The sequence below is a fragment of the Schistocerca americana genome, chromosome 8 (assembly GCF_021461395.2).
Source record: "Schistocerca americana isolate TAMUIC-IGC-003095 chromosome 8, iqSchAmer2.1, whole genome shotgun sequence".
NCBI lineage: Eukaryota > Metazoa > Arthropoda > Insecta > Orthoptera > Acrididae > Schistocerca > Schistocerca americana.
In genome coordinates, this window is record NC_060126.1 from 124452987 (window position 1) to 124475304 (window position 22318).

Consider the following 22318-nt stretch of genomic DNA (forward strand, 5'->3'; position numbering starts at 1 on the left):
AATGTTGTATTATAAACAACACTCTCTTGTAACTTCAAAACTTAATGAGTGTACTACTTTTCCTGTTGCAGGCAGACGTTCAGACGTGTGGATGAGCTTCTTGATCAACGTAAACGACAAGGGCAGGTTGCAGTGCTGGAACTTGATAGCCGCTTCATTTATTACCTTGTGACTAAACGTGAGAGTACTGGGAAACCAACAATGGAAACACTAGAAAGGAGTCTTGTGGCTATGGGTCAACATGTTATTGAGAACAATGTGAAAAAAATTGCAATGCCTCGCATTGGTTGTGGTCGTGACAGATTGGAGTGGCGCCGTGTCAAGCCACTTATAGAAAGCATCTTTTCAGGAACAGGTGCACAAATCATAGTTTACAATTACGATGAGGTATGTAATTTAATAGTGAGAGTTTTCCTTCTACTCTAGTTGATTTATAAACATTGCAAAAACTAGGCATCACTTTGTTTAAGAGATTGTTTGTAAATGGCACTGTCATTCCAGACATTGTTATGACTATTACTTTTCAGTGCTTAAGAATGTAAGAATTTGAATACAGTGAAGCTTCTCCTATATTATTAATAGGTACTTAAGAAAGCTTATGCTCTCAAAAACATTAACACATCAATCTCAAAATAAGTTACTTAATCAGTGTCCATTGGGATTTTGGAACAGTCTCTCCACAGAGCTTCCCTTGTTCTTGGCAAGAGTCAGATTATACAACGTTAAAACAACAGATTATTACTGACTGTTTTTTTCTGTGACTTCTCAGTGGCATTTGTTAGTGTATTTCACAGCATTCTCTTAGAGAATCTCAAATATTATAGTATTGGAAATTTTACTGCTAACTAGTTTGCACTTATCACCTACAAAATGTATGAAAATATTTCTTGAAGAATTAGAAATGTATTTAACTAAATTTATCAGATAATTCCTATAGGTGTTAAAAGCTGGAGATACAAATATTAGTGCACTGAAAAACGCTTGCCGTATAGTTTTTTTTAATACCAAAATTTATAATTTGAAGTTAGAAGTAAACATCCCAACAAAATATAATAAAATGTCAAGTATGGCAATGCATCTCATTAAGAAATCTAGGCAGTGTTCAAGAAAACAGCTTCTTCAGAGGAAGGAATAATTACTACAGCTGTACCCCTGGAATTAATATTGGCCCTGCGTGTGTTTGTGTTATTTACACTGGTTAAAATTATGTAAATGAAAGCTCCAAAACCAGCTGCAATAAGATAATATATTTAATATTTTACATCACAGGCCTGTTTTGGTTTACTGCAAGTATCAAGTGACTTATATGTTAACAAACTTACCAGAGATGATTTTACATTTCAATGTTCTTATTTTCCTTTGAATTTTATCTATGGTTTGTGTGTTTTATTTCCATATGACATTCACTTTTCATAGTCTATTATGTCAATAAAGTTTTTGAGACAGTAAGTTTTAGTTACGGCAGTGACGATGTAGTGAGCTGATGTTACAGTATTGGTATCAAAATCATTTCTGTAGGCTATGTACCAGAGCGTTTCCAGCTTTTTTTGTGTAGTTGGTTGATCTAGAGGTGAATTGACTACTTCTTAAAATCATTCAGTGGAAGATGGCATGCTTTTGTGTTTTAGGGTGGCAAGTGTTGGCATTTATTATATTATCTTTGGTGATAGGTTTTCCTTATATGTCACATGTGTGGTGGATTTTATCTTTGCTAATTTTCAGGTCAAAGTAGTTTATTGAATTATCTGTTTCCAGTTCCACAGTAAATTTGGTACTGAGATGTAGGTTGTTAAGTGCCTGAGGATATTGTTGCTGTCTGTTTTGTTTCCCTCAATCAGCAGTAAAGTGTCGTCTTCGTATTTATAACATAGATGATTTCTTTACGTATTGGCTGCTGTGAATTGAAAGCTTTTCTTGTAATGTGTTGAGAAATGTATTTGCACAGTTTCCCATAGCCACTCCATCTGTGTGGGTGCAAATTTCTCCATTGAATTCAAAATAATTTTGGGATAAAGTAGTTTTTAAGGAGATCTATGATTTCATAAGTTCCTGTGGTAAAAGTTTTCCCATGGTGTAAAAGATTTTGTTCTTTTATTTCCTGTACTGGAATGTTGGTATATGGGTTTGTAATGTCACAAGAGACAATTTGCCATTAGGATTGCTTTTGCTAAAATATGCAAATTTTTGTGGTATATGATGCAGTTTTTTATAGTTTCTTTAGTTGTGGTGTATAGTTGTTCGTTGCATTATGTGGTAGTACTGCGATGTTAGTTTTGAAAAATGTCATAACTTTACATAGTTGTGGTTTATTATAGTGGTACCGTTTCCTTTGTCTGATTTTACTGCTATTGCATTGTTTGCATGTAATTTTTTTTATTAGAGGCTTTGAGGGCAGTGTGTTCTGTCTTTGTTGTTTATATACATTCACTTTGTGTAATTCCTTTCCCACAATTTTTGGCATATTAACTGTTTGTTCATTTTGCTATTAACTGACAGACTTGTCATACCAATTGCCACATTTGTAGTTGCTATTAGATGTTTCACATTTGTAATTTAGGTTCTAAATTATATTTCAAGCCTTTTGTAAGTAGATTAGATTCATTGTCTGGGAAGTTAATGTTGGGCAGATTTTTCATCCTTGTACAGAATTCGAATGGAGATTCCAATCAGTTTTTTATATAGTGTTTTATATAGTGTTGGGTTTTCATTAGCTTATAAGCTGTCTGTGTAGTAAAGGTAAAAAATCTCTCACTGAGCACTTTAATAGTATGTGCTGTGCCTAGTTGTGTGTGGGTAAACGCAGCCTATGTGCACCGTTCAGCCTTTGTCAAGCCTCCAGGGGTCGTTTCAATTTTAGGAGATGTACACAGTGTCACCTTATGACAAGAAGGATTGTCAGCACAGGAAGTTGCCCACTGAATTGGCATACACCACAGTGAAGTGATTAGAATATTCAACAATTGTTATGACACTCAAAACAGTGTTGAGCTGCCTCATAATGGTGGCTTGGTGTAACAATACCAACAGATAACCACTTTCAACAAATTTAAATTCTTAAAAAGAGGAAGCAACAGAACTGTACACTGCTTTTATAGATTAAACTGGGAGAGCTCAGATAATACTTGGCAATTAATATGTGATCAATTTCACCTCTAGGCATTCATTATGAACAATATTACAACCCCAGCACCTTCATGTGCCTTAAGGTGGACAGGGGAACACTTGGAATGGAATGTGGATTACTGGCATGAGATTCGCTTCACGGAATGCAGGTTTAGCATGACTCCTTAACATTGTGCTTCCAGGTGTTCCGACAAGTTTTCATTTCTGTTTTATCCACAATATTTTGACGACTGACCCAGCCATCTTCTTCAGATGCTGTGAATTTTGCTGTTATATGTACTCACTGTATGGACTCCACTCATTAAAGAGTGGAGAGGGGGTCAATTACTAATGCACATACCAAGTGTGCCGGCCATGGGCTTAGCGGGGATGTGGGTCAGTCATTTTTTGGGCCAGTACCACGTGGGTAAAATACAGGGAGTGAAAGACTATTTACAATTTGTACAGAAACCAGATGGCAGTCGAGGGTCATAAAAGGGAAGCAGTGGTTGGGAAGTGTGTGAGACAGGGTTGTAGCCTCTCCCCGATGTTATTCAATCTGTATATTGAGCAAGCAGTAAAGGAAACAAAAGAAAAATTCGGAGTAGGTATTAATATCCATGGAGAAGAAATAAAAACTTTAAGGTTCGCCAATGACATTGTAATTCTGTCAGTGACAGCAAAGGACTTGGAAGAGCAGTTGAACGGAATGGACAGTGTCTTGAAAGGAGGATATAAGATGAACATCAACAAAAGCAAAACGAGGATAATGGAATGTAGTCATATTAAATCGGGTGATGCTGAGGGAATTAGATTAGGAAATGAGACACTTAAAGTAGTAAAGGAGTTTTGCTATTTGGGGTAGTAAAGGAGTTTTGCTATTTGGGGAGCAAAATAACTGATGATGGTCGAAGTAGAGAGGATGTAAAATGTAGACTGGCAATGGCAAGGAAAGCGTTTCTGAAGAAGAGAAATTTGTTAACATCGAGTATAGATTTAAGTGTCAGGAAGTCGTTTCTGAAAGTATTTGTATGGAGTGTAGCCATGTATGGAAGTGAAACATGGACGATAAATAGCTTGGACAAGAAGAGAATAGAAGCTTTCGAAATGTGATGCTACAGAAGAATGCTGAAGATTAGATGGGTAGATCACATAATTGATGAGGGGATATTGAATAGAATGGGGGAGAAGAGGAGTTTGTGGCACAACTTGACAAGAAGAAGAGACCGATTGGTAGGACATGTTCTGAGGCATCAAGGGATCACAAATTTAGCATTGGAGGGCAGCGTGGAGGGTAAAAATCGTAGAGGGAGACCAAGAGATGAATACACTAAGCATATTCAGAAGGATGTAGATTGCAGTAAATACTGGGAGATAAAGAAGCTTGCACAGGATAGAGTAGCGTGAAGAGCTGCATCAAACAATGCATGAGCATACAATGCCCAGCTACTGAACCCCTTGGCAGGAATCAGTTCAGTGGGATGCTATAATGGACTTGATTGAGCACGCATCAGACGAGTTGAGACTTACACAGTTTGGGGGACCACTGTCAATAATTGTAATAGGTTGAGCAGCAACATCTTAATCACCTTGTGGACAACACATTATTGGATAGCACTCAGCATCAGATTTTGATTTAAGAAGCGTGCACTCTTGATCAGATTGCATTTATTTTTGTTTTTATTTCACGGTGAATGTATCTTTTCAGTTTCATAAGCCTTATTTTTTAGTTTCCCGGTCCTCTTGACTCTAAGCCCACACATGTTGGCACATATTTAGGTGTTGCAAAACATTTTTAGATCAGTTTATAACTGATATGCCTTCATGTATCCAAGAAGCTTGTATGCAAGGCATATTCAGAAAGTAAGTTTACTGTGAATTTCTGTTTTTTGGGGTTAGCAACACCTGAGTGGTAGGCAGGTAACCTCAGATGAGAGCGAGCATTACAGGAACACGGTAGTAAATAAACTCATGTTTTATTGCCCAGTTGCATGAAAGATGTCAGTAAAAAATCTCATCAAGTGTGAGCCCCATGTTTTGACCCACTTCCTAATCATAGAGGGAATGACATCTACTGTAATTTTTTGACAAATCGGAACGGTTTACAGCAAAGGTCTTATGGACAGAACAAGTTTGTTTATGTGGTGTGGGGTGTTTAGTGGAGGCAGAACAAATGTTAAAAACAAACAGAGGAGTGGAATACTTTCCATTTTGACTGATGAGTTGGTGTGTGAAAAAAATTCGAGGAAATTGTTCGTGAAGACTGCCGATTGATGGTGGACGAAATTTCAGCAATGTGTCCCCAACTCTCCAGAACTCTTTTGTGAGACACTTGCAGAAACACTGGAGTACCACAAACTGCATGCAAGACTGGTCCCAAAATAGCTGAAAGAGCAGCACAAGAAAAACGGGTGAGTATTGCCTGCAAGATTATTGAGCGACTTTTTGAATTGGAAGATGAGGATTTTCTCAACTCTGTGACTGGAGGTGGATAGCTCATTACAAGCCCAAGACAAAAAAAACAATTGTCACAATGCTGTCACATGTACATCTACATACATACTTCGCAATCCACCATACGGCACGTGGCGGAGGGTACCTCGTATCACAACTACCATTTTCTCTCCCTGTTCCACTCCCAAACAGAACAAGGGAAAAATGACTGCCTATATGCCTCTCTACGAGGCCTAATCTCTCTTATCTTATCTTTGTGGTCTTTCCGCGAAATGTAAGTTGGCGACAGTAAAATTGTACTGCAGTCAGCCTCAAATGCTGGTTCTCTAAATTTCCTCAGTAGCGATTCACGAAAAGAACGCCTCCTTTCCTCTAGAGACTCCCACCCAAGTTCCTGAAGCATTTCCGTAACACTCGCGTGATGATCAAACCTATTAGTAACAAATCTAGCAGCCCGCCTTTGAATTGCTTCTATGTTCTGCCTCAATCCGACCTGATAGGGATCCCAAACGCTCGAGCAGTACTCAAGAATAGGTCGTATTAGTGTTTTATAAGCGGTCTCCTTTACAGATGAACCACATCTTCCCAAAATTCTACCAATGAAATGAAGACGACTATCTGCCTTCCCTACAACTGCCATTACATGCTTGTCCCACTTCATATCACTCTGCAATGTTACGCCCAAATATTTAATCGACATGACTGTGTCAAGCGCTACACTACTAGTGGAGTATTCAAACATTACAGGATTCTTTTTCCTATTCATCTGCATTAATTTACTTTTATCTATATTTAGAGTTAGCTGCCATTCTTTACACCAATCACAAATCCTGTCCAAGTCATCTTGTATCCTCCACAGTGACTCGACGATGACACCTTCCTGTACACCACATCATTATCAGCAAACAGCCGCACATTGCTATCCACCCTATCCAAAAGATCATTTATGTAGATAGAAAACAACAGCGGACCTAGCACATTCCCTGGGGCACTCCAGATGATACCCTCACCTCCGATGAACACTCACCATCGAGGACAACGTACTGGGTTTTATTACTTAAGAAGTCTTCGAGCCACTCACATACTTGGGAACCAATCCCATATGCTCGTACCTTAGTTAGAAGTCTGCAATGGGGCACCGAGTCAAACGTTTTCCGGAAGTCAAGGAATATGGCATCCGTCTGATACCCTTCATCCATGGTTCGCATGGAAGTCAAGGAATATGGCATCCGTCTGATACCCTTCATCCATGGTTCGCAAGATATCATGTGAAAAAAGGGCAAGTTGCGTTTCGCAGGAGCGATGCTTTCTAAAGCCGTGCTGATGTATGGACAGCAACTTCTCTGTCTCAAGGAAATTCATTATATTCGAACTGAGAATATGTTCGAGAATCCTGCAACAAACCGATGTTAAGGATATTGGTGTGTAATTTTGAGGATCCGTCCTACCCTTCTTATATACAGGCGTCACCTGCACTTTTTTCCAGTCGCTCGGGACTTTACGTTGGGCAAGAGATTCGCGATAAGTAAGGAGCCAATGCAGTAGAGTACTCTCTGTAAAACCGATTTGGAATCCCACATCTTCCAGAAAATTAAAAACCACAATTCCAGTCAAAAAAAATCATGGACTCAGTGTTTTGGGACTGAAAAGGCATCATTTTGGTCAAGTTTCCGCCTCTGTGGGAGACAATCAGTACACAATAATATTGTGAGAAAAATGCTCATAAGGAACATTCAAAACAAAAGGAGGGCAATGCAGACACCCCTCTGTGTGCTTGTTGCACGACAATGCCCATTCTCCCCAACCCTTAGTCGCAAAGGTGCTCTTGAACTCATTTGGTTGGAATGTTTTGAACCAGCCCCATATTGTCCTGACTTCACACCTTCAGATTATCATCTTTTCACCTCTGAGAAGGAATTAAATTTTTAACCAGTGAACAGATAAAGATAGAGGTTACGTAGTGGGGGAAAGAGATGGGGGGGAGAGTTTTTCAAGGAGGACATAAAGAAACATTTGCCATGGCTCACCACTTGCACTGAATGAGATGGTGATTATATGGAAACATATTCTACAGTTTTTTTCCCCCAAGTAGGCTTTTCCTTTTTTTTAGAAACGTGGGGTCTAGTACACTTACTTTCTACATGGCTCAGAGTTCACATTGCTAATGATGCAAGTTTTATATGGCCTAATGCTGAAACTTTTAAGTGTTCCAGAATGTGGATAAAAGTTATTTGCTGGTTCTCTGCAAGTGATCTGTTACTGAACTTGGATTAAAAAACAATAAATATTGCTTTTGTACTTTATAATGTCTGACCACACTGGGGGGGGGAAAAAAAAAAAAAAAAAAAAAAAACAACGAGTGAAAACTCAATAACACTAAAGAGAATTTTTAAATATCATATGTTTTATTGACAAGATCTGGAACAGGAATTTACATATTACAGATCTTAAATGTCCAACCATTGCAACTTTTGCTTTATAGGTATGAGCAGACCTTGGAGAGAGGCATTGTTAAAGTTAACTGTCACAAATTTTATTTTTACACCATCATATTCTGGAGCAACTCTTCACTAAAGAAGAAAATGCACACTACTCAGAACAGTGTAATAAGAATAATAAGTGGTGCCCATTATAAAACCCCTTGCAGACAAACAGACTACACCCATACAATACCTTTACTCACTTGTGCAGTTTGTTCTCGACACTCGATCACAGGTCTTAACAACTGTCACATTCATAAATACACTCCTGGAAATGGAAAAAAGAACACATTGACACCGGTGTGTCAGACCCACCATACTTGCTCCGGACACTGCGAGAGGGCTGTACAAGCAATGATCACACGCACGGCACAGCGGACACACCAGGAACCACGGTGTTGGCCGTCGAATGGCGCTAGCTGCGCAGCATTTGTGCACCGCCGCCGTCAGTGTCAGCCAGTTTGCCGTGGCATACGGAGCTCCATTGCAGTCTTTAACACTGGTAGCATGCCGCGACAGCGTGGACGTGAACCGTATGTGCAGTTGACGGACTTTGAGCGAGGGCGTATAGTGGGCATGCGGGAGGCCGGGTGGACGTACCGCCGAATTGCTCAACACGTGGGGCGTGAGGTCTCCACAGTACATCGATGTTGTCGCCTGTGGTCGGCGGAAGGTGCACGTGCTCGTCGACCTGGGACCGGACCGCAGCGACGCACGGATGCACGCCAAGACCGTAGGATCCTACGCAGTGCCGTAGGGGACCGCACCGCCACTTCCCAGCAAATTAGGGACACTGTTGCTCCTGGGGTATCGGCGAGGACCATTCGCAACCGTCTCCATGAAGCTGGGCTTCGGTCCCGCACACCGTTAGGCCGTCTTCCGCTCACGCCCCAACATCGTGCAGCCCGCCTCCAGTGGTGTCGCGACAGGCGTGAATGGAGGGACGAATGGAGACGTGTCGTCTTCAGCGATGAGAGTCGCTTCTGCCTTGGTGCCAATGATGGTCGTATGCGTGTTTGGCGCCGTGCAGGTGAGCACCACAATCAGGACTGCATACGACCGAGGCACACAGGGCCAACACCCGGCATCATGGTGTGGGGAGCGATCTCCTACACTGGCCGTACACCACTGGTGATCGTCGAGGGGACACTGAATAGTGCACGGTACATCCAAACCGTCATCGAACCCATCGTTCTACCATTCCTAGACCGGCAAGGGAACTTGCTGTTCCAAAGGACAATGCACGTCCGCATGTATCCCGTGCCACCCAACGTGCTCTAGAAGGTGTAAGTCAACTACCCTGGCCAGCAAGATCTCCGGATCTGTCCCCCATTGAGCATGTTTGGGACTGGATGAAGCGTCGTCTCACACGGTCTGCACGTCCAGCACGAACGCTGGTCCAACTGAGGCGCCAGGTGGAAATGGCATGGCAAGCCGTTCCACAGGACTACATCCAGCATCTCTACGATCGTCTCCATGGGAGAATAGCAGCCTGCATTGCTGCGAAAGGTGGATATACACTGTACTAGTGCCGACATTGTGCATGCTCTGTTGCCTGTGTCTATGTGCCTGTGGTTCTGTCAGTGTGATCATGTGATGTATCTGACCCCAGGAATGTGTCAATAAAGTTTCCCCTTCCTGGGACAATGAATTCACGGTGTTCTTATTTCAATTTCCAGGAGTGTACAATACTGGAAGCATAATTACTTACACTATCCATTTCAAAGCCTTAGAGTAGCACAAAAAATAATGAATATAATAGAGGGAAACATTCCACGTGGGAAAAATATATCTAAAAACAAAGATGATGAGACTTACCAAACAAAAGCGCTGGTAGGTCATTAGACACACAAACATACACACAAAATTCTAGCTTTCACAAACCAACGGCTGCTTCGTCAGGATAGAGGGAAGGAGAGGGAAAGACGAAAGGATGTGGGTTTTAAGGGAGAGGGTAAGGAGTCATTCCAATCCAGGGAGCGGAAAGACTTACCTTAGGGGGAAAAAGGGACAGGTATACACTCGCACACACACACACACACACATCCATCCGCACATACACAGACACAAGCAGACATTTTTGAGCTGTGTGTTGTACAGTGATATAATTTTGCATGCACATTCAGTGGTATGTGTGGATACTGTTAAAAAATATGTATTAAATAAGAGTTAGTAGCAAAGAAATGTTATATACGCTGAGATGTGTGAAAAACTAGATTTTGTTTAGACTATTCTCCCCCAGTGTTTGATAATGAGAACACTTCATGACTTTCAAGAAACTTTTAATTTAATTTCAAACCTTTTCTAAACTTTTTCTCACGTATGTGCTTAACATCAATGTAATCAGATATTGGAAATCGTTTATATGTGGAAGTTCAATTCTTTAAATAACTGGTGGTGGTAGTTTATTATTATTAAACAACAAATGTGAATGGTGAGCCAGTTGCCATATTTTTCAGTGGTAAATTAACTGATCCATCCATGTTGTAGCAAGGGATTAGTATTGTGGTCCCTAAAACAGGCAAATAATCAACTCGTGATTACAGTATTTTGAAAAGGATAGATTGCTGCTCACGGTATAGAGGGAACACTTAAGTCACAGAGAGGCACAATGAAAAGACTGCTATATATTTAAGATTTTGGTCAAAAGGCCTTTTTCTAAAGTAGAAAAAACTTGCGCAACCACTGTCCCTGGTCAGTGTAATTGGGACTGAGTTGTAACTGTGCCTGATGGGAGCAGCAACCCAGTGTGGGTGTTGGGGGTAAGGAGGAGGAATGACATGGGATGGGTGTAGTACTGCATCTGAGAGCATGCAAGGGCATGGTCAGTGTGAGGATGCTGCATGTAGTTGTGGAGGGGGGTAGAGAATGGGAACTGACTAGTTGGTACATGTTTGGAATAGAAGCTGCTTTGGAGTAGGGAGAGTAGGTAAGTTGAGGACAAGATCTAACAAAGGTTGAGGCCAGGGGGTTATGGGAACATAGGTTAAGTTGCAGGGAGTGTTCATGACATTGCAATTCAGAAAAACTGGTGTTGGTAGAAGGGATCCAGATAGCGCAGGCAGTGAAGCAGACAGTGAAGTGAAGTACATTGTGTTGGGCAACATGTTCAGCAACTGGGTGGTTCAGCTGTCTCTGGGCCACTGTTTTGTTGGTGTGGACAGCCAGCTTGTTAGTTGTTATGCCCAGGTTTGAAAACAGCACAGTGGTTGCATCTTAGTTTGTAGATGACACGTCTGCTTTCACGGGTAGCTCTGGCTTTGATGGGATAGGAGATCCCTGTGCCCAGACTGCAGTAAGTGATGGTGGTGAGGCTGGCCTTGAATGTAGATCTATTGCAGGGTTATGAGCTATGAGGCAAGGGGTTGGGAGCAGGAGTTGAGTTGGGATGAATGAGGAGGATATGTATGTTCAATGGTGACAGAATACCACTGTGCAAGGGGTGGGAAAGATAGGGGTAGGATATTCCTTATTTCAGGGCACAGTGAGAGGTAGTCGAAACTGTGGCAGAGAATGTGATTCAGTTGCTCCAGTCCTGGGCAGTACTGAGCCATGAGAAGTGTGCTTCTTTGTGCCCAGACAGTGAATAAGTAGGAAAATGGTAGGGGACTGGCGAGACAAGGCACGGGAGATCTTGTTTCTAGACAAGTCTGTTAGTATAATTATGATATGTGAAGGCTTCAGTGACACCCTTGGTATATTTGAGGAGGGACTGCTCATTTCTTCAGATGTGACAATGGTGGGTAACTGTGATATATGGAGTGGGTGGTAGTCGTCAAAGTGAAGGTATTGCTGGTGGTTGGTAGGTTCTGATGTAGCCTTCCTGATGGTGGAAGTCAACTTCGAGGAATGTGACTTGTTGGGTTGATGGTGACGAGGTGAAGCAAATGGGATTCAGTAGTAGCAACACCATGGGCATTGGTGATGTAAGTGTAAAGGGAGGTGCTATCAAGAGTGATAAGCACAGTGCCGTATGGTAAAAGAATTGTCAAGAGTTGGTGGAGGAAATGGTTGGTGTCTTTTATACACACAGTCCAGTCACATTAGTGTGACCATAGCCTATGTTCAACTAGAGCATGCAGTAGTCAGTCGCAGATGGCTGCACTATCAGCGGAGGTTATGCATTGTGTTGGGGTGAATGTGAATTACAGTCATAGTTTGGAAATGGAGTGATTTATCTGATGTCCAAAATGGCATGATCATTGGCTTTTGGGCAAAGGATGGGAGCATTTTCAAAATGGCTAAGATTGTCAACTGCTTACATGCCACCATGTTTGGCAAAATGGCACTATCTGAAACCAGTGCTGCAGCAACTTTGGTGCGCCATGGACCATAGATGACAGGTTAACGATGGCTGCAGAAAAGTGCATCGGTAAATAAACATGCAGCAGTTGAGCAACTGGCAACTTGTATGAACCAAAGGCCTACCAACAGTGTCACCTCAATGATCTTTCAGCAAACGTTGCTGCCAATGGGCCTCCGCATCAGGTGCCTGGTTCATGTACTCATAACGGGTGTTGATGTGCAACATGAAGTGTTTGGTGTGTACAGCGGGAAATGTTTGAAAGCAAATATCCCGCGACAATCATTGGAAGGTCCAGGCTGCAGGAGGGAGCATTATGTTCTGGGGAGTGTTTCTGTGGCATTCCCTAGGTAATCTTGTCATTCTGGAAGGCACAATCAATCAACACAAGTATGCATCTATCTTTGGGGCCATGTTGACCCCTATATGTAGTTTGTCCTCAACACAATGGCGGCATCTACAATCAGGACAACACGATGTGCCACACAGTTTGCAGTGTACGTGCTTTGCTTCAGAGAGCGCCAGGATGAGTACGATAATTTTCTGGTTACCCAACTCCCTGGATATAAACCCAGTCGAGAATCTGTAGAACCACCTCGATCAGGCTATTCGCACCATGGATCCTCAAGTGCTACTGACCACGACAGATGGAGTTGGCATGGCTACACATCCCCCCTTTCAGTAATGCCCAGAGCCTCATTAATTCTCTTCCTTCATGTTTCACAGTGGTCTGTGATGCAAAGTTGGTTATTGAGGTTTTTGACAGATGGTCAAAGTAATGTGACTGGATGGTGCAGGAGGGCAGGTTACGGGTAATAGGCTAAAGGTCATGGTCCGCAAGAGCAGTGCTTTTCTCCTGGGAGGTTGGTTTGTTGGATTTTAGAAAGCATGTAGATGGTAGGTGTGAGGAGAGAGAGAGTTTCAGGGGAGAGGTTATGGGCCGAGCCTAAGGATTTGAGGAGGGACTGGAGATCCTGTTGGATTTGTGGAATGGGGCCACTGTGGCAGGGTTTTTTCTGTGTTTATTTAGACTTCTTAATATTGTTTTATGTGCTATCTCTTTGCATTAATTTAACAGCTTCATGATCACTGATAAGACTAGGTAAATTTTAGTACCTCATCATAATGAACTGGCTATATTTGAAAATTTATGAACTGATGACTAGTGAGTTTGATCTGTAAAGCACTTATAGCAACAAAAATTCATCACCAAAATTAAAAATGGCTATTGTTACATTAGTAAGATTAAGGCAAATGGTTTACAAGGATTAAGTGACAGTATGGAGTGCTCTCTCTCAATCTTCCCTCCCTCCCCCCCCCTCCCCCCCCCCTCTCTCTCTCTCTCTCTCTCTCTCTCTCTCTCTCTGTCACACACACACACACACACACACACACACACACACACACACACACACTTACTCTCACTCACTCACTTCAAAGATAGTACACATAAATTTAGAAACTAAAGAGATCCTATTCTACTGTCCGTTACTATGGATACTGGAAAAGATTTGCGAGTGAAATTGTTGGTGGCTGTTGTTTCAGAAATGTAGAAAACACTACAGTACTTGTATGAACTATATGAATGCTAGTGTAAAATTATTGTGAATGTATTTATAATGCTAATTTTACACATAAAAAGAAGCATAACATTGTGATGCATGTAGCACTCTTCAGGACACCTTCCATGTAAATAAAATTGTAAATGTTTATTTGTTCAAATTCATAAATCTCCCGGAGTTCTTGATCAATTGATTTACTTCAACTTTTTACGTGGTATTGTGATAAACAATCAGGCAGTAACAGTGTGCAGGTTTTCAGTTAAAATCAGCTGGAAGAAATAAAATGCTGTGCTGCGAAAATGTGTGGTTTCATTTTCTTTACTGCTGTCATTTTTAACTACAGTACCAGGGCATTTAAACGTACCAGGGCATTTAAACCATTAGGTAAATAGTTTCTCTCATACATATTTGTTTTCGTTATATGTAATTATAAACAAATAGTTTTCATTTCATTAATCAGAACAGTGTGATGTTCTGTTTTTTGCCTTACAGTTGGTTTTATCAGAATACTGGAAAGTTGTGAAGATAATGTCATTGAAACCCCTATTGTCACCCAGTGAATCAGGTGGAGAGGTTGCCAAAGACCACAACCAGTTTACCCATTCATTTTAAGCAACTTCAATTTGCATTCGAGGTTTCATTTGTACTTACAAGGGTCTTGGTCAGGGGAGGGGGGGACATAGAAAGGGGGAAAGAGGAGATGGATAGAGAGAAAGGATAGGAGGTGATGGACAGAGAGACAGGAAGGAGGATGGGATTAACTGAGAGAAGAGGGAGGAGGAGGGGATTAGTTTCTTTGTCCATTTCCGATACATACTTAGTAATTGCAAAGCATTGCCAGGCTTGCTAGTAAAGAATATAATATTGGCAAAATCTTGTTTAATGAAGTTCATATACTTAACTGAATTTGTTGCATGAGTGTTCAGATTAGCAATGCTGGATCAGAGTGAGCTGAAACAAAGACGACTTATAACTAGATAGGACTCAGCACAACATAATTGTCTTATTCCTCACAAAAAGGAATTTGTTAAGGGAAGTGGTTACTAATTTCAGTTGAGATAAACTAAGGATGGAGTATTTGTCAAGCTGAATGTAGATAACCTTCCAAACTTTTGACTCTAAAACTGAAAATTTAAAAGAAAAAGTTGATATCCCCAATAACAGAGAGTGAAAAAGCCTGGCATCTTTATAAATATGTGTATTTGTCTCAAACTCCAAATATTTTGTAAGTACACTGTCAAAGAATACAAAGATGAATCAGTGAATATTGGATTAAACCACGAAAGTGCAGGGTGAAGTAGAAATAACCCCACATTTGGAAAGAAATAAAAGTCTGGTTAATTGAGATAGGTAAGTTTGAGGCGTAAGCCCATGACTGGGTTATTGGCGACTGGATGTACAGTGCAGTCTTCCTTCCCTGTGACACGAGGAGGTGGAGGGTAGTGGGCCCTTCACCCCTGCCATCCTTTCCCATTGGAAAAGATTTCCAGTACTCATTTGATATCAGGTTGAGTAGGCCTAGCACCATATGGATGGACTTGAATGAGGAAAAATCCCCATATCTACCCAGGGTTGATCCCGGGCTTCCAAGCTTTAGAGTTAAGTGCTCTTCCTGGAATGTCACCATGACCACAGGTGAAGTGAGGAATAGAACAAAATCTCATATTTATGAAAGCCATATATTTTTAAAAAAAATTTCAATTGCCACCTTTTGATGAAATGATATAGGAATATGTCTGTCACTTTGCTGGACATTGTTGACAGAATTGCAGACATTTTACATCATAGAGGGTCAACTGCTTAGGCAATTGAGGAAGGTTCGTTGTTGTATGGAGTCTTCTTTCCATGTTAGGTTAACACAGGTTTTTAAGGGTAGTGAAACCACAACTGAAACCTTATTTAAATTCCGTGATGCCTTTGAACAGTTCCATGCCCCCAGGGTCATCATATGTCAGTATTAAGTCATAAATAAAATAGAGGTAATGGAAGGATTGGAGGTAACCACTTCAGTATAGTTGGGCAGTTGACAGGCCAGCAAACTAAATTAAAATGATTGCTCACATATTGGATGAAGTCCTTTCTCAAGGCTGTAACAAAAACAGACGCAGGTGGTTACAGTGTCAGTCTGGGATGAGGATATATGTTCAGTGGAGTGAGTGAGAAGAACAAAGGAAGCGGAGTAAAGAAAGGAAGGGAGGTGTAGATGAGGGCTGGTGAGGCTGCCCTGATACACAGAGGAAGGAAATTGTATTATGCATATAATGACAGTTAGGAGTGGATTGAGAATTATCTTTTTCATTTTATTAATTATTTGGGAGGACGGGAGGAGGAGATAGCTACAAGGAAGATTCTGAAGAAACTAGTGTGGATGTAGAGTATTGGAGTGATGTGAGAGGTCTAGGGTCTGATGAATTTGGTTGTATGTTCAGGGAGTATTGTGGGCTCAAAGGATACTTTTTGGATAGTGCATGTCCGTAAAAGCCTTGTTAAGATGTTTGGCATAATGGGAAAGGGATTGCTGATCACCATAGATGCATTGCCCATAGGTCCTTCACAGAAATGCGTTACCCTCCAGTTCTAGTGCATAAACAGATCTCATATGTATGTCCACACATGCTCCTAACTCCCCAGTCACCCACAGACCAGTTGCAAATGAGCATTGTTCTCTGTACACAGTATCATCCCAGACTGGAACAAGTGAGTCATGTCCTCCACTGTGCTTGTATGGCCTGTCTTTCATTATTCCCTGAAATGAGGAATATCCTTTCGAAATGGATCACATCCATGCTAAAGACCCCGGCATGATCTGTCCTATGCACCTACACAGTGCATCCTATTCCAATCTTATCAGTTTCATACTCTATCCTTATCAATGGGAGAGCCACCTGTGAACGCAGTAATGTCATATGTAAAATCTGTTGTAGCTAATCAACAGCATCTTTTTGTAGCATTACCACTAACATGCCTTCCATCCCAGTGGTTGGCCACAGCCAAACTAACAAAGGGGAAAGTTGACAGTGTAGTAGCAGAACATGGTACTGAGCACAAAATGTTCGTCTTCAATTTCTGCTTCACAACCTGTGGCAACACATTCTAAACACACATCCTGATCCTGCAATCCCCTGGGCACTTATCTTCACTAGCTCCTTTGCGTACCCCCCCTCCACATCTGTCTCCGTGCCTCCCACTTTACACCATTAACCTGCACCCACACTCTTCTCTGTAGTCCTTCCTCTGCTGTGTTTTCACCTCTTCCAACCCATTCCTCAACTTTGTGTCTTAGATGCAACTTTATCTTCCTGAGCAAGGACAAACTCACAAGTTTCCCATCTATCATGTTCCTGTTCTTCCTTTCCTTCCTTGCAACCAGCTCTCCCTCACTCCACCACTTTCTTCATCTGCCCTCTTCCTTTTTCTGTCACTTACTCCACCTGCCACACCCCACAGCAGAGTTGAGCTGCAACACTGGGACAATCTCTCTCTCTCTCTCTCTCTCTCTCTCTCTCTCACACATACACACACACACACACACACACACACACACACACACACACACACACACACACACAATACTAGCAATGATTGGAATCTTTTTCATGTGGCTGTTGACTGCTCAATGCCTCCTGCCACCATAAAAATTGTGTGCTTGAGAACCATTTTATCAAAACGACAATGTTCCTGGTAACAATACTGTCATCTGGATTTTTGTTGTGATCAGTATTCCCACTCATTGTTCCATATTTGTGCATAACAATTTTTCTGTTTTTCTTCTTCTAGACTGGCATAGATTTTTTTCTTAAATAATAAAATATAATGCACTAATTACTGATCAAAACATTCAGTAAACTGAATTTGAAAAATATATTAGTGATTGAAACATCGCATTGCTACAGTCAGTATGAATGTTGCTATTCCTTACAGGGTCATGGAAAGTATAAGCCTAAAGATCGCAGTAAATCAGGCAGCCGTGAGAAACGTCAGTGTCCAAATAACAAGAAATTTAAAAACCAAAAAGGAAATAACAGGAAATCTGAAAAGAAACCAGAAAAGTACAATAAAAAAGGAAACAAGAAACATAGAAATTAGCCTCTTTACTATTGAATGGTAAACTTGAAAGAATTTTTTTGTGATTTTATTCTCATTGATCAATTATTTAATAAGAAATTAAACTATTTTAAAGGAGGCTGGCCTTACTTGAGATTGGGCATTGTAAAACTCGTTGCGTGGTCCAAGCAAGTGAATATCAGTTAGTTGTGTAGAGTGTAAAGGTATTCGGGATTTGATGTCGCAGACATACAACATAGTTTTTTTTTTTAAGAAAGTTAGTGAGAGACTCATGGATGTCCGATGTGTAATAGTGTGAAATACCATTCTGTTGTATAGTTTAGCTGGAAGGATGCCTAAATGTGAATATACATTATTACCTCAAGAAACAAATATATTAAAATGCTTCATTTTTAGTACATAGGACAATACTCCAGGCAGGAGTTTTTATTACATGTTTGCGCAAAAGTGTAATGTTTTCACTCAGAAATTATCTGTGGCTTACAATGAACCATGTTCTGTGACTTACGAGATTTTTATCACCATTTTGTAGACTTAAATGTACTTGAAACACCTATTTTCTATATATCAGAGAACGAAAATTGCTACTCACCATATAGCAGATATGCTGAGTCGCGATAGGCACTACAAAAAGATTCACACAATTATAGATTTCAGCCAGTAAGGCCTTTGTCAGCAGTAGACACACACACAAACACGCACACACACACTCACGGAAATGCAACTTGCACACACGTCTGCAGTCTCAGATAACTCTACAAAATCATAATATCAATTTCCTTCTTCATAACAATTTCAGTTTCGACAGACTTCGCCGGCCGCGGTGGTCTCGCGGTTCTAGGCGCTCAGTCCGGAACCGCGAGACTGCTACGGTCGCAGGTTCGAATCCTGCCTCGGGCATGGATGTGTGTGATGTCCTTAGGTTAGTTAGGTTTAAGTAGTTCTAAGTTCTAGAGGACTGATGACCACAGCTGTTAAGTCCCATAGTGCTCAGAGCCATTTGAACCATTGACAGACTTCGGTTGGCGTTGGGAATCAGTAGTTATTTTTCCTTTTGCGTAGATAACGATACTTGGCAATGTTTCAAATTAGTGCAGGTATTTTGAACTCGCATTTGAAGTGTAGCATTGCCAGAAATGAGGTTTGTGGATTTTACTTGGTGCCTGTCACCCATCCTAGATATAACAGCAGTGCTGCGTTATACATTTTAGTGTTATTCTTTCTAACACCATACGAATTTAATCAAGTAAACTTGAAGCAAAGCCACTTTTATAAAAAAATAAATAAATAAATAAAATAAAATAAAAACCAGCTGCTTCCTCAGTTATATTAAATAGCTGCTATTTGTAACTAGTTGGTGGTTTAATGTTTACTTTGACTACATTGGTAACTTTCAAAGAAAATAGTTTCCCTTATCTCTAAAAGAAAAGCCCTGTTTACAGTACATTACTATTTTACATGCAGCTATACAACAAACACCACCAACTGTCACGTGGGCGAGTAAATGTGTTGGAAAGAGAGAATAAGAATTCCAGTTCACATTCTGCTGAATAAACATTTTATTTACTATAGATGCATTGCCCCAGAAGATAATTCCATAAGGTATAAAAAGTGAAATTATACAAAATAACCCAACGCTGTTCTCTTTATATCAGCACAGTAAGAGATGCTTCTGCACTGTCCAGTCACATTAATTTGACCACCATGTATGTTTTGACATCAACAAGCAGTAACCACTCACAGATGTAGGTGGCAGCTTTAGTAATTGAGGGGATATTAAACGTGTCAGGGGAACACAGAAGCAGTGCAGTCATAGTCGTAATGTGGATAAATGATGTATCTGACATCCAAAGGGCATGCTCATTAGTTTTTGGCCCAGGGGTGGAAGCATTTCCAAAATAGCCAAGTTGGTAAACTGTGTGACACTGTGGTTAAAGTATACTTCTTCTTCAGTAGCACTACAGCCCTTGGTGAGCCTTGGCTTCTTCAACAATCTTCCTCCACACTTCTCGGTTATTTGCTGCTCTTTTCCACCCCCGAACTCCCATATTGGTGATATCCATTATTACCTCGTAGATCCATCTTCTTCTAGGTCTCCTTTTTCGCCTAACTGAATGGATCATACCTTTCATCTTTTTTTTTTTTTTTAATTCTATCCTCTGCCATTCTCTCCAAGTGTCCAAGGCATCATATTCGCTGCGATTTCACAAATTTTACTATGTCCCTGCCTTGTATTAACTCTTGTAATTCGGCATTGTAGCGTATTCTCCAGCCTTCTTCCTCCCTTATTGGCCCATAGATTTTGCGTAGTATTTTCCGCTCAATGCTTCTTAGTGCTTTTTATCGTGTTCTGTCAACGTCCATACCTCTGAGCCGTATGTGATAACTGGACGGACTAAGGAATTATATATTAGCAGTTTAGTTTTTCTTGTAACAAGGCTATTTTTGAAAAGCTGCATGTTTGCAAAGTAAGTTCTGTTTCCTGCTTGTATTCTTTCCCTTATAGCCTTTCCAATACTGTTGTCATTTGTTTATTAGGGCTCCCAAGTAGTTAAAAGAAGACACTCCATTGAAGCATTTCCCATTGATGTTTAGGTTTTTAGGGGTTCTTCTGGCCTCAGATTGTCACATTACCATATATTTTGTTTTGTTTCATTTACTATGAGGCCAATTTTTAAGGCTTCTGTTTACATTGTCCGGTATGTTTCTAGGAGTGTATTGATGTTTCTTCCTGCTATAACAATGTCATCAGCGTATGCACATATCTGGCAAGTTTTCATAAATATGGTGTCTCGGTTAAAGTATACTGTGAATGGCAAAATGGCTCTATCCCAGAGAGGCAGCTGTGGTGCACCATGGACCACAGATGACAGGGGTGAACAATGACTCTAGAGATGTGTACAGACAAATAGCCATGCAGCAGTGAGCAACTAACCACCCAGATGAACCAAGGGGCCACCTACAGTGTCTCCTCAGTCACCGTTCAGCGAAGGTTGCTGTGTATCTACCTGATTCACGCACTCATGTCGACTGCTGTATATCAGCAATGAAGGCTGAAATTTGCAAGCCAGCACCACAACTAGATGCCCACAGAGTGGCAACAGGTGGATTTTTGAAATTAATCATGTTTTATGTTCCATCAGACCAAGGACCATTGGCATGTATGGCACAAAATATCTGAATACAAATACCCTGCAACATCATTATGGTTTGGGGAATGTTTTTGTGCCATTCCCTGGGTGATCTTGTCATTCTGGAAGGCACAATGGAGCAACAGAAATATTCAAATGTCTTTGGCGACATCATCCACCCTTTTATGTACTTTGTTTTTCCTCATCACAATGGCATCTAGCAGCCGGGCAAAGCAATGTGTCACACAGCTCGCAATGTATGTGCATAGTTCAAAGAGCAGGTGGATGAGTTTACTGTACTCCTCTGGCCACCGAACTCCCCTAATTGAAGCCCGTTCGAGAATCTGTGGGAGCACTTCGATTGGCCTGTTCACGCCATGGATTATCAACCTTGAAAACTAATGCAGCTGGCCATGGCACTGGAATATCGATGGCTGCACATCCCTGCCAGTACCTTCCAGAATACCACTGACTCTCTTACTGCATGTCTCACAGTGGTCTGCACAATCAAAAGGACTTTTGACATGTGGTCACATTAATGAGACTGGACAATGTAAGAGCAAAACACGCTTAACTGAGCTTGATTAGTAAAACTTTGTGTTGGATCAGTTTTAACTTTTTATCCAGCTGGATCCCAAATAATTTTACTCTGTGTATCTCACTTGTTTATCCACAGGCACAGGTCCCAACATTTCCATTGCTGTCAGAAATGAAGTACTGTTCAATACTCCACTTTATTAGTAAACTTCAGTGTTTTGTTTTGGGTCATCTAGCTACAGTATTAGGTGAAAAGTATCAGTGTATTGCTTGTGAGTTGCATTGTAAGGAAAATATCTATACTCTCTACTGGCTCTAATCTCTCCATCTCAGTTCTAAAAATCTATCTTTAATAGAGAGAAAAAGTTGATTTTCAGTAGTTTTGAATAGGATAACAAATATGAAATATCAGAACAGATTATCTGAGAAACAGCTGAATAGCACCCAACGGCAAATAAATTAGAACTTACATAAACTCCCCAGTTTTCCTCCGTAGTCAGTCAGAATCTGTATTTTATGCAGTCATTTCACTTATAATCTTGTATGTTACTTTGACAATGTGTTGCGTGCCTTTGAAAGTAAATTCATAAGTGGCGCTGATGTCACCACAGTTGTCAGCTATTCATTGACTAGCTTATAGAACATGTCGTGCCATTACTCTATGGGGATTGGTCCAAGTCCAAG

General features: G+C 40.9%; 1 protein-coding gene across 3 annotated transcripts in view; it reads left to right on the forward strand.

The window, feature by feature from the left end:
* LOC124544985 (putative uncharacterized protein DDB_G0282133) overlaps positions 1–22318 on the forward strand; it is a 106979-nt gene that overhangs the window by 77018 nt on the left and 7643 nt on the right. For 2 of the 3 annotated variants that reach the window (XM_047123741.1, XM_047123742.1), the window contains one exon: positions 72–387. In XM_047123741.1, coding sequence (XP_046979697.1) covers positions 72–387 — 316 coding nt within the window. Of the gene's footprint in view, positions 1–71; positions 388–17822; positions 18006–22318 lie in introns of all 3 variants that reach the window. The other variant, XM_047123743.1, reaches the window with a different exon arrangement.